At 32.3% G+C, this 17,500-nt stretch overlaps 2 protein-coding genes across 2 annotated transcripts in view; both read right to left on the minus strand.

The window, feature by feature from the left end:
• Window positions 1-8,176: 8,176 nt before the first annotated feature.
• On the minus strand, window positions 8,177-15,470 carry cdk14 (cyclin-dependent kinase 14). Its single transcript, XM_043257705.1, has 2 exons — window positions 14,797-15,470; window positions 8,177-8,543 (listed from the first exon to the last, which is right to left on the minus strand). Exons 1-2 carry the CDS (start codon window positions 14,888-14,890, stop codon window positions 8,311-8,313), a joined length of 327 nt encoding a protein of 108 aa, XP_043113640.1. The 5' UTR covers window positions 14,891-15,470; the 3' UTR covers window positions 8,177-8,310.
• A 1,409-nt stretch (window positions 15,471-16,879) lies between these two features.
• Window positions 16,880-17,500, minus strand: part of LOC122357990 (pituitary tumor-transforming gene 1 protein-interacting protein) — a 20,232-nt gene continuing 19,611 nt past the window's right edge. Inside the window, exon 7 of the mRNA XM_043257701.1 lies at window positions 16,880-17,500. This exon is cut by the window's right edge and continues 201 nt beyond it. The gene's annotated coding sequence lies outside the window, so the exon portion shown is untranslated.

Genomic DNA, 17,500 nt, shown 5'->3' on the forward strand with positions numbered 1-17,500 from the left:
GTGTAGTATGTGTGTGTGTGTGTGTGTGTGTGTGTGTGTGTGAGTGTGTGTGTGGGTGTGGTGTGTGTTTGTGGGTGTGGGTGTGTGAGTGTAATAAAAATGATTGATTGATTGATAAAAAATAGATATATGTGTGTTTGATGTGGGTTATATTTGATAGTGATATTTAATCCCTAATAACCTAAAAGCATAAGTGACTGAAGGCCCAGAGCGCTCAGTATCAGTGAGATCCCAATGTTTGCTTCCTTCCCACTAAGAGCTCGTTTATGATGCAGCCTATCAGGCCAAGATTTCACGGCGTTCCTTGGAAGAACGAGCCTGTCGTTTGTCTGTGGGCTCCAGACCAGCCCAAGAGTAACGGCCGAGCATCTGGACGCGTGGAAGACGGCCAAGAGCCCCAGACCGAGGACACGGCGATCTCAGCAGCTTTACTCAGCGCTTCACACTTCATTACGCAGCACCGCTCTCTTCACTGTCTGGAAGCATCTCCTAACAAATACACTGCGCAATTCACCTTCATCTTTCTGCAAACGATTCATCTAGCATGTGGATATTTAGGCCCAAACTTCAGATTGGTAAAGATCCAACTGAATATATACAATATAACTATCAAAACACAAAATAAAAAAATAAGCATTGATGCATATTGCAATATATTAGTAGCAATATATATATATATATATATATATATATATATATATATATATATATATATATATATATATATAAAATAATATACATTTTTTGTGTGTGATATATAATACTTTTATATATAACATATTTTTATATCTGTATATATTTATGTGAGTTTTCAAAAGTATATTAATTTTAATATAATATATTTACATTTAATAAAAAATAAATTATATATATATATACAATTATATATATATAAAAATATTTTTTTTATATAAAAAAAGAAATATATATATTATTTTTATATATATATATATATATATATGAATTTATATGAGAATATCACTTCTTTAAAAAATAGTTTTTATAAAATATTTTAGGTGGCTGATTCTGATTCTGATATACAGGTATATATATAATTTTTATTTAATTGTCTGTGCGTGTGATACTTTTATATAATAAAATACATTTTATATATATATATACATTTTTATATATGTATATTTTTATGTGTTTTTAAGAGTATATTAATTTAATATAACTACATTTAATAAAAATTATATATATATATATATATATATATATATATATATATATATATATATATATATATATTATAATATATTATTATTTTTTAAATATATAAATTTATATGAGAATATCACTTCTTTAAAAAAAGTTTTTATTAATTGTTTTTAGGTGGCTGATTCTGAGGCATTTGTATACAAAATTACTTCAAATAAATACTTACATATACTAAAATAAGCTATGGCATTAGTTTCATTTCTGTATGACCGATGAACATTCATCACATTAAGTTTATGTAAAAGTCACGTAATAAAAGGGATCGGGCATGTTATATGGCATTCAGATCCATGAATCTTAAATTCAGGCTTCGTTATAGTCAAAAAGCTTGTAACACACTTTCAGTGCCCTTTAAAAGACTCTGACCCACTTACTGTATGTTAAGGATTCATTTGCGAATAGCAGTGTGATTATAAGACTTATATCAGATTATACTCATCATCAAAGACGAGAGACGTCAAGAAGAGGCTGAAAACCAAGGCTGAAGCTTTTCCACGAACACAAACGGAAAAAACGCACGATTCACGAAAGGCAGCAACGAGCCCCGCTCGCAAAAATAACCAGGAGCCTTTAACGTGATGAAAGACGACATTTATTAAACTGATTCCACACGCTGACAGCCAACAAATGAAAGCGGAGAACGTGCCAGACTCCGGCTCAGCCCCGAATAAACAATCAACGTCTAGAGACAGGAGACCAGAGGCTGCGGTTGATGATTAGAAAATGACAATTTCCTTTGTGAGCGCCTTCAGGTCGATCAACCTTCACGACAGACACCGAGCGGTGAGCGAAAAATAAAGTTCACACGTTTATAATTCATTCACTTCCTGGGTTCTAAGTCACTTTGGATTAAAGCGTCTGCTAAATGCTGAAAATGTATTATTTTATCAATAAATAGATTAATTCCATTTATATTTATATATATATATATTTTATTATATATATATATATATATATATATATATATATATATATATATATATATATATATATATATATATATATATATATATATATATCCAAAGCGACTTGAGGAATGAGAATATATTCAGTAATTCATATTCAGTAATATTAAATCATTTTAAATTCTACAATAATATATAATACATTTATAATTTAAAACAATTATTGATATATATTAATAATTAAATATATATTAAAATATTTAAATGATTTAGTGTATGTGTATATATATATATATATATATATATATATATATATCTTTCATATTTATCAATATATCAATAATATGTCTTTGTTTTCATTTTCAATCAATCATTAAATAATACATATATACATACATACATACATACATAAAGTGCAGCATATATATATATACATACATGTATATATATATATATATATATATATATATATATATATATATATATATATATATATATATGTATGTATGTATGTATGTATATATATATATATATATACTTTTTATGGAATTAAATATAAAATATAAAAAAATATAAAATATAAAAATGTCCATTATTCATTTATTATATAATATATCAAATATTACATAGAAAAATAATAATAATAATAATAATAATAATAAATAAATATATATATATATATATATATATATATATATATATATATATATATATATATACACATATACACACACATACATATACATACACTAAAACATTTAAATATTTTAATATATATTGAATTATTAATATATATCAATAATTATTTTAAATAATATTTTGTATATAAATGTATTATATATTATTGTAGAATTTAAACTGTTTTAATATGACTGAATATGAATCACGTCCTTGTTAAAATGAATCGCTCCTTGTTTTCCTCATTCCTCGAGTCGCTTTGGATGAAAAAGAAATTCTGCTAAATAGTGGATGAAAGAGAAAGTAGATTCAATGTAAAGGAGTCTATTTCTTCCCCCAGACATTAATGCACGGGCATCCTTCTTCTTCTCCTGCGTTTCTCTCTGAACACAATGAACACATTCTCCAACCCTCCATCCCTTAGGGCTTCACACACACACACACACACACACACACACACACACAGTCCTGCTTCACGTGGAGGATGGACTCGGAGCTTCATCGGCTCAACCGGACTGTAGCTAGAGTCGGTTTAACGTGCATTTAGAAACACCACACGCATCAGACATCTTCACAAACTTACTGAGAAGCTTTAAGGGCCTTTAAGGGTCCCTGGGGGTTTCAGGCAAAAATAAAACAGCTTAACAAAAAGAAGAAAAAGAAAACAGCCAATGTTGTGACTGCTGTGTAAAATAAGGATATTTTATGTATTTAAAATATCAGATTTGTTTTTTTATTTTACAGTGAAATATTATTTAATATAGATATAAATTTATTGTACAATGAATTGCTTACTTTTTATATTCAGTAAATATATTTTTTCTGTAGTAATAGCAGCAATATTATAATAAATGTATTATTAATATATTTTACAGTAAAATTACAATAGTAATATTTATAATTTTGTTGAAATTTTGACCAATATTTAAAATTTTAATAATAAAATTTTTAATATTAAATATAATTATATATTATTATAATATATTATAATTAGTTATATTTTCCTTAACATTTTACAGTAAAATTACAATATTATTTTTAATTTTGTTCAAATTTTGTCCAATATTTAAATTCTTAATACTAAAATTATAAGTATATAAAATATAATTACATATTATTATAATATATTACAATTAATTATATTTTTCCCTAAATATTTTTTACAGTAAAATTACAATATTAATTTTTCTAATTTTGTTCAAATGTTGTCCAATATTTACATTTTTATTAATACAAATATTAATATAAAAATAATAATATATTACTATAATTTACTATAATTAATTATGTTTCCCTAAACATTTTTACAGTAAAAATACAAGTGATATTTCTCATTCCCAAATTTAGCCTATTTTATTTTAATAATGAAATGTATTATTTATTTATTCATTAAACCTATTAAAACAAATCGCAAACTTTTGGCCAAACTGTTTATCCTTACAAAAAGGAAAAAAAATATATAGATTTTTTGTGCATTTAAATTTTTAATGCAATTTTATCAGTAAAACCTGCAATTCAATGTTTCTTTCCTGAAATGTTTCATGACTCAGAAACAATAAATATTTACTATTATTTAAAAAAGTATACTAACATTAGTCCACGCTAATGGACTATATCCCAAGTCTTCAGACGTCACATGATGCTTTTTGTAGGAAACGGACTGAAAAATAAACTGCAAATATTACAAATATAGCACAGGGTGGATGTCAGATGATTGGAGATATCAAATTTATGGTTTTTAATAAAACAACTTCATGCAAAACATCATATGACTCTGAATGCAGTGCGCGAGATGGATATTTTGGAGCTGAACGGTCATGCCTGTGAAGTGAAAAAAGATTCATAAATTTCCTCTTCAATGCTGCACAGCGGAAAAAAACAGCAGTCTCTGATTTCATGAGGATTAGATAATGGGCAGTCAAGTAGCACATAATGACAGAATTGATTTCTTCAACCGGCGAGGTCGAATCAAAGCCGACCTTTGTCCTTAAGAGAGCAAGAACCAGTCCAGATGACGACGGGGTCACGTGACTCGCTTCATTCGTTCATTCGTTCATTCGTCCGATTCACCAAACAACAAGAAGCCAATCTCTCCAGAATCACCAGATACTCTGAAGCGGTGCTAAACAAACCTTGTGTTCACAATCGTTACGGTTTTTCTCCACTACAGTGTAACTCATGAACCTTGACATTTAGAAGCTGTTATTGAACTGAACTGAACTGAACAAGGACTCTTTTGTCTCCATTAAATTAACGTTAACTGAAATTAAAAACAAAATAAAAAAATTAACTGATATAGTTTCAAAAATGTTTTGCTTAACTTGAAGTGCTAAAATAAACTAAAAATATATATACATATATATATATATATATATATACACACACACACACACACATATATATATATATAAATATATTAATTGAAAACTATCAATAATAAATAAAAACTTTATAGCTATAGTTCAAATAAAATAATAAAAAATAACAAAATACTAGCTCTTAAAAACTAAAATAAGATATAAAAACAAAAATTTAACTAATAATAAAATTTATATTTCATTTTTGTGATTTTTTATGTTTATAATCATGACTTTAAAAACAAATAATTTTATATATATATATATATATATATATATATATATATATATTTTTTTTTTTTTTATTATTATTTTTTTTTATAAATAATTGAAATCAATAACGCAATGCTGCTACAATGCATTGTTAAATGTCGTATGGCTTCTATTGTATTAGTCGAGAGACATTTCTAAGAAATATTAGTAAAATCGAGCTCCTTTTTCTGATTTCGCCGTGATTCAGCTTCATGAGTCAAACTCCGAGAATCTTCTTCCTGTCGAGTCACGAGCTTCACGAGCTTCTCCGGCAGACCCACAAACCCACAGAAACAAAGGACACACACTATCTACAAACACTGCTGATCCTCAACATAACCTCTCACACACGCCGTGATCCGTCTGTCCTTCAAAGCCCAGGAGAACTTCACCAACGTTCACACGAAATGTGCTTTAAATATTTTCACCGGATCTGCATCATTTGACAAAATCTGGATGCAATGTTCTGTTTGCCAGTGATATTTTTGAGCCAAAATCAGAGAAACACACACACACACACACACTCACACACACTCACACACACTCACACTCACACACACACACACACAGAGGTCAAATACTTTCTGCTTTCTCAGAGACGCTCTTCGCGGCCAACAGGAAACAGTTCCTTTCCCTCTCAGATTCTTTGCATGTTTCCCCAGCGGCGGCAGACATTTATAACCGCTTCCCATGAAGAGAGCGCTTCTGAACGCCGCGGATCTCATCGTCTCGACATATTCAGGGACAAGCCAGCTACAAATAATCACCAAGTAATGGATACCGCCAAGACACAACTCCAAAAGAAAAAATAAATAATTATATTTATTACGAAATTAATTAAAAAGTAAAGCAAAAGAAATAAATGAATCAAAAATATATTGTTAGTGATTGTACAACAAATATTACCTACTTGTATAGTACTTTAAAGGAAGAAAGAAAATAAATATTTGATTATGTTAAATAATAATTGTTTGTTTAATATATCAAGCCACAATATAATAAATTATATTTTAATATATATATCTATATATATATATATATATATATATATATATATATATATATAAATATATATTTATGTTGTCACTGTATTTGATCAAACTAAAACCAGTGAAAATCCACAAACATGAATATTCTGATGCATTTATAACATTCAGAATAAATGTAGTCCATGTATATTTTTTCATATTTTGTTTTTTATATTAAACTGATAAATGTTATATATGTTGATGTTTATATTATTTATATATATATATATATATATATATATATATATATATATATATATATATATATATATATATATATATATATATATTATATTTTTATGTTTTTTTTTTTTTTTTTTTTTTTTTTTTTTTTTTAATGTTTCATATCTTTAATTAAAGTTTAAACCTTTGTTTCTCTCCAGCGGACATCATATGATGTTTCAGCGATCCTCACTTTTCACCGTCCAATCAAATCCCGACGGAGAAGGTCGGCTTTCATCAGATTTCAGAAGTAAATTGGGCCGTGAATGTAAATAGAGGTCTGCGTCTGTAAGCGCTGACTTGACGCGGCTCGCTCAGCTGATGTGGAGGCTGACGGGTCCTGTGTGATCTGCTGAATTTGACATGTCTTCTGTGTTTCTCCTGCTCTTCCTGAGCGTCTCTGGAGAACACAGAAACACAAACGCTCGTCCGGGACTAACCAGACGTGACGGCTGAGAAAGAGCTCAGGGTTATATAAAGATCACCTCTCACGCTCCACGCAAGCTTTACTCATGCTCGCAGAAATATATACAACATTTATCCGTTTAATATTTCAGAAAAAAATACAGATGAAAAAAGATACATTTATTCTGAATGTTAATATATTCCGAATATGCATTATATTATATCTATTATATCATATTATATAAACAACATTTATCTGTTTAATATTTTTTCATTAAATATGGACTACATTTTTCTGAATGTTATGTTTGTATGCATAAATGCATCAAAATATATTTTATTTCATATTATATTATATATGTATGTATGATAATATAGATATAACACTTATCCGTTTAATATTTCAAAAAATAAATATGAAAAAATATACATTATCTGAATGTTATGTTTGTATGAATAAATGCATCAGAATATGCAATATATTATATCTATTATATCATATTATATATATAACATTTACCTTTACCTTTTCATTTTTTTTCATTAAATATAAACCATTTACACAAACTACATTTATTCTGAATGTTATGTTTATATGCATAAATGCATCTGAATATATTTTATTTTATTTTATATTATGTATGTATGATATGATATGATAGATATAACATTTATCTGTTTAATATTTCAAAAAATAAATATGAAAAAAATATACATGGACTACATTTATTCAGAACGTTATGCTCATATGCATAAATGCATCAGAATATGTATTATATTATTTTTTTATTTTATCTATTTTATATATATATATATATATATATATATATATATATATATATATATATATATATATATAGATAAAAATATATAGATATATATATATATATATATATATATATATATATATATATATATATATATATAATATATATATATATATATATATATATATATATATATATATATATATATATATATTTTTTTTTTTTATTATATATATATATATATATATATATATATATATATATATATATATATATATATATATATATATATATATATATATATATATATAACATTTATCTGTTTAATATAGTTGTATTAAATATGAAAAAATATTAATTTGATTGCATTTGGTTTTAAAGCGCGTCTTCTCAAAACAGGAAACCTGCATAATGACATTTCAAATGTCCTTGAAATAATAAATCTCAATAATCCCCGAGTAATGTGCGCAAGAGCTCATAAAAACCATGTGCGGTCACTGGAGAACCAACCCAATGATACTGATATCTGTGATGATCGCCGCTGACACGATCCCCCCAGAGACACACACACCCAAACAACACATCCCAGCATGCACTGCTCCGGGCCCCGTGTCAGGGCGCTTGCGTTAACCGCATCGGCAAACACTGGCAGGACCAGAAAAGTGCTTTCTCTCACCTCGTCAAAGCCGCTGTCTTCTTTCTTGAAGGCTTGAGGAGAGAGACAGAAAAGTGAAATTACACATCCATTTCACTGAAAGAAAGGAGCAAAAACGTGGATTTAATGCGTTCTGCACGTGCAGGTGAAAAACTAGTAAGAAAGGCTCTAACTGGACGAAATATTTTCCGTCCACAACCACGGGATTATTCTTACACTCAACCCCAAAATCAAATGAAAGACACTTTAGAAATTATATTTTCGATTTTAAAAAAAGGTTGTTTTATTGTATATTTATTTTTGTTATTTTAATAATAATAATAATTAATATATAATTTTATTTTAATTTATTAATTTAATTGTTTTTAAATATTGAATTTAAAATATAAACTTTTATAGAAAGTATTGAAAATATTTAATATAGAAAATGCCATAAAATACATCAATATTTTATTTAAAGTATGATTATGCATATTAAATATATCATAAGTGTATATACATAATAATAATAATAATAATAATTTAAAAGCAAGGTATTTAATTTTAATAACATATTTTATTTTAATAATACAATATATTTACTATATTTAAAATATTACTTTTTATTAAAAAATTATACATATATATATATATATATATATATATATATATATATATATATATATATATATATATATATATATATATATATATATATATATATATATTTGTAATAAAAGTAATATTTTAAATATAAATATATATATATATATATATATATATATATATATATATATATATATATATATATATTCACACACATGATTTATTATCTAATAATTTAAAGAAATGTAATAAACTAATACTGTAAGGTAAACTGCAGGGTGTTTATACAGTATACTGTATTATATGCTTCACTTTAGAAAAAAACATATACAGCTTCTTTTAATTTGGGGGTGAAATGTGGTTAGATGCTGAAGATGTTTAATCAACTCCCATAAAACCTGGGAACCACAGAGAAATGGTTTTGTTTATGGAGCGGTGAACATTTGACCTGAAAACATCGACCTCCACAGAGAACATGATTTGATGAAGGAAACAGAAACAGGATGAAACAGAGAATTGATCGCCGGTAATAAAGCTTTGCTCTCGGATCTAATGAGACTGAATGTGAGTGTAAATACTGGAGGACAGCCGTTTTATCTTTTAATGATTGTGGTAAAGATCTCTATTGTGTCTCACCCACAGGAAGGATTGATCCATGATCAAATAAACATCCCGTGTGAGACCCAAGAGTGAGATGAACACACTTTTCTTGTGGTACATCGTTCAAAATAATACACATTATTTCAAAATGTATTTTTATTTGTTACGTATCTGTTAAGTGTTTTTTTCAATTTAATAAAATTGAATAAAAAATTATTTTACTTATTTTTAAAAAATCATAATTATTTATTGGACATGCTGTTACATAACCAGAGATAATAACAGCATTACCAGAGAAAAATAAAAATTAAATTAAATCTAAAATAATGTCAGAAAAATAAATTATGTAAAATAATTTACATATTAATAATAATTTAATAAATGGTTTAAAAATATATTTTTTCATATATATATATATATATATATATTTTTTTTTTATATATATTTTTTATTTAAATATCATTTTTAAAATAATTTTAATTATTTTACTGTATATTTATTTATGAAATATCTCTTCATCATCTAAAATCTATTATCACATTTACTGAATAATTATTTTAGAATACCAGCTTTTTTTTTTTACTGTATAAAAATATATTATGATAATTAAACTCGACGTAGCTCTGCTTAATAAGCCTCTCTCTCTCGGTGTGACTGAAGCACAAACGAGTGTTAAACGAGCGCCGAGGAGCGTCTTTCTTTCATGTTCCTCGCAGTATGATTTATTCATGTCACCGCTGTTGTTTCAAGGCGACGAGCCGTTAAATTGCTCCTTCCTCGGAGAAAACGGCAGAAATATTACAGATTTCACTTCAGGGAAAAAGCAAGAGGGAAAAACAGAAGACAAGTAACGGCTGTGAATTAATTGTGTGACTCCTGTGTGACGTTCTGCAGCTTCAGCGTGAAAGCACCCGAGCAAACTCACTTCAGAGAACACAGCAGAACTAGTGCACTACAGCGTCCCTGCGTCTGAACACTGCGTGGACAGCATCCCTGGGTGTGACCCCTACGTAGACACCATCCCTGGGTGTGACTTCTACGTAGACAGCATCCCTGGGTGTGACCCCTACGTAGACAGCATCCTTGGGTGTGACTTCTACATAGACAGCATCCCTGGGTGTGACCCCTCGTGACAGCATCCCTGGGTGTGACCCCTACGTAGACAGCATCCCTGGGTGTGACTTCTACATAGACAGCATCCCTGGGTGTGACTTCTACATAGACAGCATCCCTGGGTGTGACCCTGTAGACAGCATCCCTGGAGTGTGACTTCTCGTGGACAGCATCCCTGGGTGTGACCCCTACGTAGACAGCATCCCTGGGTGTGACCCCTACGTAGACAGCATCCCTGGGTGTGACTTCTACATAGACAGCATCCCTGGGTGTGACCCCTACGTAGACAGCATCCCCTGGGTGTGACCCCACGTGACAGCATCCCTGGGTGTGACTTCTACATAGACAGCATCCCTGGGTGTGACTTCTACATAGACAGCATCCCTGGTGTGACTTCTACATAGACAGCATCCCTGGGTGTGACCCCTACGTAGACAGCATCCCTGGGTGTGACTTCTACATAGACAGCATCCCTGGGTGTGACTTCTACATAGACAGCATCCCTGGGTGTGACCCCTACGTAGACAGCATCCCTGAGTGTGACTTCTACGTGGACAGCATCCCTGGGTGTGACCCCTACGTAGACAGCATCCCTGGGTGTGACCCCTACGTGAGACAGCATCCTGGGTGTGACTTCTACATAGACAGCATCCCTGGGTGTGACCCCTCGTGAGACAGCATCCCTGAGTGTGACTTCTACGTGGACAGCATCCCTGAGTGTGACTTCTACGTAGACAGCATCCCTGTGTGTGACTTCTATATGAACAGCATCCTTGACACCTACATAGACAGCATCCCTGTGTGTGACCCCTACATAGACAGCATCCCTGGGTGTGACTTCTACATAGACAGCATCCCTGAGTGTGACTTCTACATAGACAGCATCCCTGGATGTGACTTCTACATAGACAGCATCCCTGGGTGTGACTTCTACATAGACAGCATCCTGGATGTGACTTCTACATAGACAGCATCCCTGGGTGTGACTTCTACATAGTCAGCATCCCTGAGTGTGACTTCTACGTAGACAGCATCCCTGGGTGTGACTTCTACATAGTCAGCATCCCTGAGTGTGACTTCTACGTGAACAGCATCCCTGTGTGTGACTTCTATATGGACAGCATCCTTGACACCTACATAGACAGCATCCTGGAGTGTGACTTCTACGTAGACAGCATCCTTGAGTGTGACTTCTACATAGTCAGCATCCCTGAGTGTGACTTCTACATAGACAGCATCCCTGTGTGTGACTTCTATATGGACAGCATCCTTGACACCTACATAGACAGCATCCTGAGTGTGACTTCTATATGAACAGCATCCTTTGACACCTACATAGACAGCATCCCTGAGTGTGACTTCTCGTGAGACAGCATCCTTGAGTGTGACTTCTACATAGTCAGCATCCTTGAGTGTGACTTCTACGTAGACAGCATCCCTGTGTGTGACTTCTATATGGACAGCATCCTTGACACCTACATAGACAGCATCCCTGAGTGTGACTTCTATATGAACAGCATCCTTGACACCTACATAGACAGCATCCCTGAGTGTGACTTCTACATAGACAGCATCCCTGTGTATGACCCTACATAGACAGCATCCCTGTGTGTGACCCCTACATGGACAGCATCCCTGCGTGTGACTTCTACATAGACAGCATCCCTGGATGTGACTTCTACATAGACATACATACCATACAGCATCCCAATCAAATATAAAGACTTCTACATAGACAGCATCCCTGAGTGTGACTTCTACGTAGACAGCATCCTTGAGTGTGACTTCTATATGAACAGCATCCTTGACACCTACATAGACAGCATCCCTGAGTGTGACTTCTATAGGAACAGCATCCTTGACACCTACATAGACAGCATCCCTGAGTGTGACTTCTACATAGACAGCATCCCTGGGTGTGACTTCTACATAGACAGCATCCCTGAGTGTGACTTCTACATAGACAGCATCCCTGAGTGTGACTTCTACATAGACAGCATCCCTGGGTGTGACTTCTACATAGACAGCATCCCTGAGTGTGACTTCTACGTAGACAGCATCCCTGCGTCTGAACACTGCATGGACAGCATCCCTGAGTGTGACCCCTACATGGACAGCATCCCTATTTACCAAAAAAAAATAAAATAATAATAATAATAATAATAATGATGCTAATAATAATATATGAAATATAATTGTAGCATTTATATATCTTTTACTCTTTGAGTATATATTTAAAAGTATATATATATATATATATGAATATAAATGCAAAAGCATAAGCATGTATATATTTAAGAAATATATGTTCTGATTATACATCAAATATATTTACAAATAATATACAACAGGAATATAAATACAGAAATGTAATATAAATATTTTCAATATATACTGTATGTGTGTCTTTTAACGTATAAATAAAAAATATATAGTCACATACATAATCAAAAACATATATATAATATAACCTTATATATAACATATAATATAGATCTAAAAATATATGTATATGTATCATTCAACTAATCAAAATCAAATATTGATTTAATATATAGTTTTTAAAATATTAACATATTTTATAGAATATATAATACGAACATAGCATTTCTAAAAGACAAAATTAAAATAGATATTTAAAAAAACCTAATCATGATTTAAAGTGAAGTAGGTCTACAGTACATCATACGCTTCGGTCTACACTGGGCTCAAAGTTCATTGGATCTTCCCTCTGTAGTGCGCGAGTGGAGGTGGAAGGGGCCCGTGTGAACTGCTCGTGTGCAGAGACACAGTCATCAGGTGACAGAACGGATGACTTCAGGATAGAAAGGCCCTTAGGCAGCATCTTCAGAAGAGCCTTCACGACCGGCTCCGCTCCCTAACTAGTGCTCGAACGTCTCCAATAAGCCATAAAACTCACTTGAAAGCATTACTCAAATCATTTGGTCTATCTGAGCTTGCATCGATGATACGTCGCGTTATGTTTATGGTCTTTAAGAAGCTGCGATGCATCTTCACACGCTCTTGCTGCAGAAGCACACGTCATTTATCTACTGGGATATATATATATATATATATATATATATATATTTTTATTGCAATCTTTTAAATAACATAATACTCCAAAAAATAAGCATAAATATATGTTTTGATTTAATTACAGTATATTCGTCACTTTAAAATTTGATTTTTACATTATATTTTATATAAAATATAATTATTTATATAATATATATAAATTAAATATAGTATATAATTACAATAATAATTTTTATAAAACAATTTTATGGAGTATGAAAATTTTAAGTATTTTATAATATATATATATATATATATATATATATATATATATATATATATATATATATATATATATATATTTTTTTTTTTTTTTTTTTTTTTAATTTACATCTTTTAAATAATATAATAAATACTCCAAAAAATAAGCAAAAATATATGCTTTTATTTAATTACGGTATGTGCGTCACTTTATGAAAAATACATCATTTCTTTAGATTTTTATTTTTTTTATTTCTATGTTTTTATTGAATAAACCCATTCAGCATCTAACCCTCAGCACCAGAACATGTGTTGCCTACGGAGAGCTCTATTGCGATTCTTCCGCGCGACCTAAACCCAAAGCCCCCGCGCGCCCGGACCCCGACAGCGAAGCACGGAAAAGTGACCGTTCCCGGTCGATCAGAGTCTCGAACGATCCGACAGCGACGCGTCCGCGGGAGAAAACTCCATGGTCGACGCGCGCGCGTTCCACTCAGCTCTATTCTGTATTCTACATCCGGCCGCTCTGCGAGGAGCGCAACATCTGCACTTCACGGTCGCGCTTACCGCGTCGCTGTCGTTTTCGCGGTTTGCGTTCGTCGCTCGGTCCATTAAACGACCGTTTACGGCGAAAACAAACTTTCCTCAGACTGCCCAGCAGAACCGGGGAGCCCGCGAACAATAACGGCTCGCGTTTGGCCGCGTATTTACCGTGTTTTTGACACTCACCGATGCGACTGAAGCTCTCGGACAAAGTTCTTCTCAATTTCTTCATTTTCCCGATTTTTTCGGCCGGTTGAGCCGCTGGCATCAAATCGCACATGTCCGGTTTGGAGCCGAAGGATCCGGAGTTTGGAATCGGAGGCGCGTAAATAGCAGTTGTGAGGGAAAAAAACTGTCCTTCTGTGTCAAACACGCATTTCCGAAGTCTGATGGCTACATATCTGGAGTACGAGCTGTAATCCGTGACCGTGTGAGGAGGGAAACTTCGGGAGAGCGTCTCTAAACGCCGCGGTTTTCCTCTGGAAAGCTGCTGGATGTCATTTTTGGGATTCTCCTCCTGCTTGGCGAGAGTGCGGATAAAACGGCGGGCTAGCCCCGCCCCCGCGAGTCGGCGATTGGCCGTCGAATGGACGTCGCGTCTTTCATTGGCCGCATCAGCTGTCCGTCATCCGCCTCGCCTTATAATAAAAGCCAGGCATCCTCGGGACATTTGTACAGTATTTAAATGGCTTTTTAAGCACCCAAACGTTTTGTACATGACTTATTTAATAATTCATACTGGAAAAGAGATTAAATTGATTCACTGCAATGAAAAGATCTTGAAAATACCCTGAAAAGATTTTATGCATGCACGTATGCACACATACATTATTATATATACAATAAATGAATAAATTATTGATTCATATCCTGATATGTATACTCGTTTATTATGAGAATTGAAACATTTCAGATTGATGTTATGAAAAATGTTGCATTGTGTTTACAGTCTGCAATAAGAATTGCAATGATTTTTGACGTGCTCTTCCTGCAGAAGCACTTGTCCTTTATCTATTTGGATTTGTTTTTATTGCATTTCCATACGGAAGCAGCTTTATAGCACTGGACCACAGTCAAACATAAGAAGGCTTTATTACACGAACCAAAAGCCTCAAAAATATCGGTCAAAATATTTATTATTTAATAGTATTTTTCAAAAAGAAAACTAAATGTTAGTTAAAATAAAAAATATTGAATGGAACATTTAAATGATTTAAATGATATATTACAAATATTTTAATATATTTATTTTTAATATACTCAGTATATAGTGAATATATATATATACATATATATATATATATATATATATATATATATATATATATATATATATATATATATATAGTGAATATATAGAATATACAGTGAATATAAACAAGACAGAGAAATACAGAGAAAATAAACTTATTTATTCTTTCCTATAGATTGTACTGCCATGTTTGTAAAGTTTTTCCTACACTTTACTACTTTTTTTATTTTCAATATAGAATTATTGTGTATTATTTAATTAATTATTAGAAATAATACATGCACGTGTCATAGCACAGCATCGCCAACTAAATATCATCCCCGCACCTCAGCACCGAAACGTCATACAGCGTTTTTATACTCTTCATGGGCTGCTTGACTTAAAAAAAAGAATCTCAGTGGTCCTAAATAAAAGGCATAAAGCCTTCAAGTGCAATTTATAAATGATTTGGTCTTAGAATGAAACCATTCTCACTCCCATAATCTGACGTCTCTGCATGGATCTGATGGCTTTCTATACGACAGGCGGATGCAAAAATAAAAGAGACGGCTGATTCTCCGGCATCATTTGAGGAATTATGCAGAAACACGCATTAAGAGAGCAAACAGGCTGAGCGTTGATTTCATGTTCTTTAATCTACGCATGCAGCGGCTGCGCTGGCCTCGCCTTTAACATGCAGCGGATCTGCCCAAACATTTGCATGTCCCCGCTGGATTCCCCGCCTAATGCACAACTTTTGCCGGTATTGTAATTACGGCACGGAACGAATGCGCCGCTTTAGACCAACCGTAGAACAGGTGGCATGAAACAAGACAAAATGAGCCAGAGAAGAACGATTTCCTGCTCGCATCTCTCATTACAGGAGCGCTGGGTTCGGTGTTTAGTATGGAGAGGACGAGGGGTTCGGGCGGATGGAACGAGGAGGACATCAAACCGCTTCCTCCGGGCGCCGAGAAAACGCCGGATGTGATGTGAATTTCACTCAAGCCCACGAAGAGACGAAGAGCAGCCGTTTCCTTTAAAAGTGGAAGCTTGTTTTTATTAGGACACGTTTTAATAAGAACACGGTATAAATACAAACGTCTAAGTCGTTCACAGAAGCCAGAGCGATTTAAAACGAAGCCTTTGCGTGCGTTCGCGATCACAAAAAGTGCAAGGATTGACAAAAACACACACAAAAAAAAAAAAAAAAATGGCTGTCATCCATTCGTCCTCTGATTGCACGAGTTTGTTTTGTTACGCAAAGGGGAATTGGAGACACCGTAATCGATGTGTAAGGCCCAAAAGGAAAAAAGCATTATCTGAACGCATCGTGACAGCGGTGCGTGTGATGCTGTATTTCTAGAACAATAAAGTCATCTTTTAACTCTCTATAAGAAAGCAGAGAAACAGAGTCACAATCGAAACAGCATTAAAATGTACAACAACAACAAAAAAAAGCATTTTCATCTTGCTTTTCGGAAACGAGCGTGCATACATTCTTAAATCAAGACACGCTTGTTTTTCTGAAAAATGCAGAGTTTTGCACTGAAACTAGAAAAAGATGTCTGCTAGTGAGGATTAAAAAATAAATCAGCTTATCTTTTTACATTCTGGCCCTACCGGAAGACATCCGCTCGGCGTTTCAGGCCTAAAATC

Source organism: Puntigrus tetrazona, chromosome 14 (assembly GCF_018831695.1).
Source record: "Puntigrus tetrazona isolate hp1 chromosome 14, ASM1883169v1, whole genome shotgun sequence".
In the NCBI taxonomy this organism is placed as follows: Eukaryota; Metazoa; Chordata; class Actinopteri; order Cypriniformes; family Cyprinidae; genus Puntigrus; species Puntigrus tetrazona.

Bases quoted from the DNA above. Each gene is read 5' to 3' on its own strand.
- cdk14 (XM_043257705.1), bottom strand. From the start codon at position 14,890: ATGTGCGATTTGATGCCAGCGGCTCAACCGGCCGAAAAAATCGGGAAA. The intron at 8,544-14,796 runs GTGAGTGTCAAA...TCTCTCCTCAAG, and splicing joins CGAGAGCTTCAGTCGCATCG to CCTTCAAGAAAGAAGACAGC.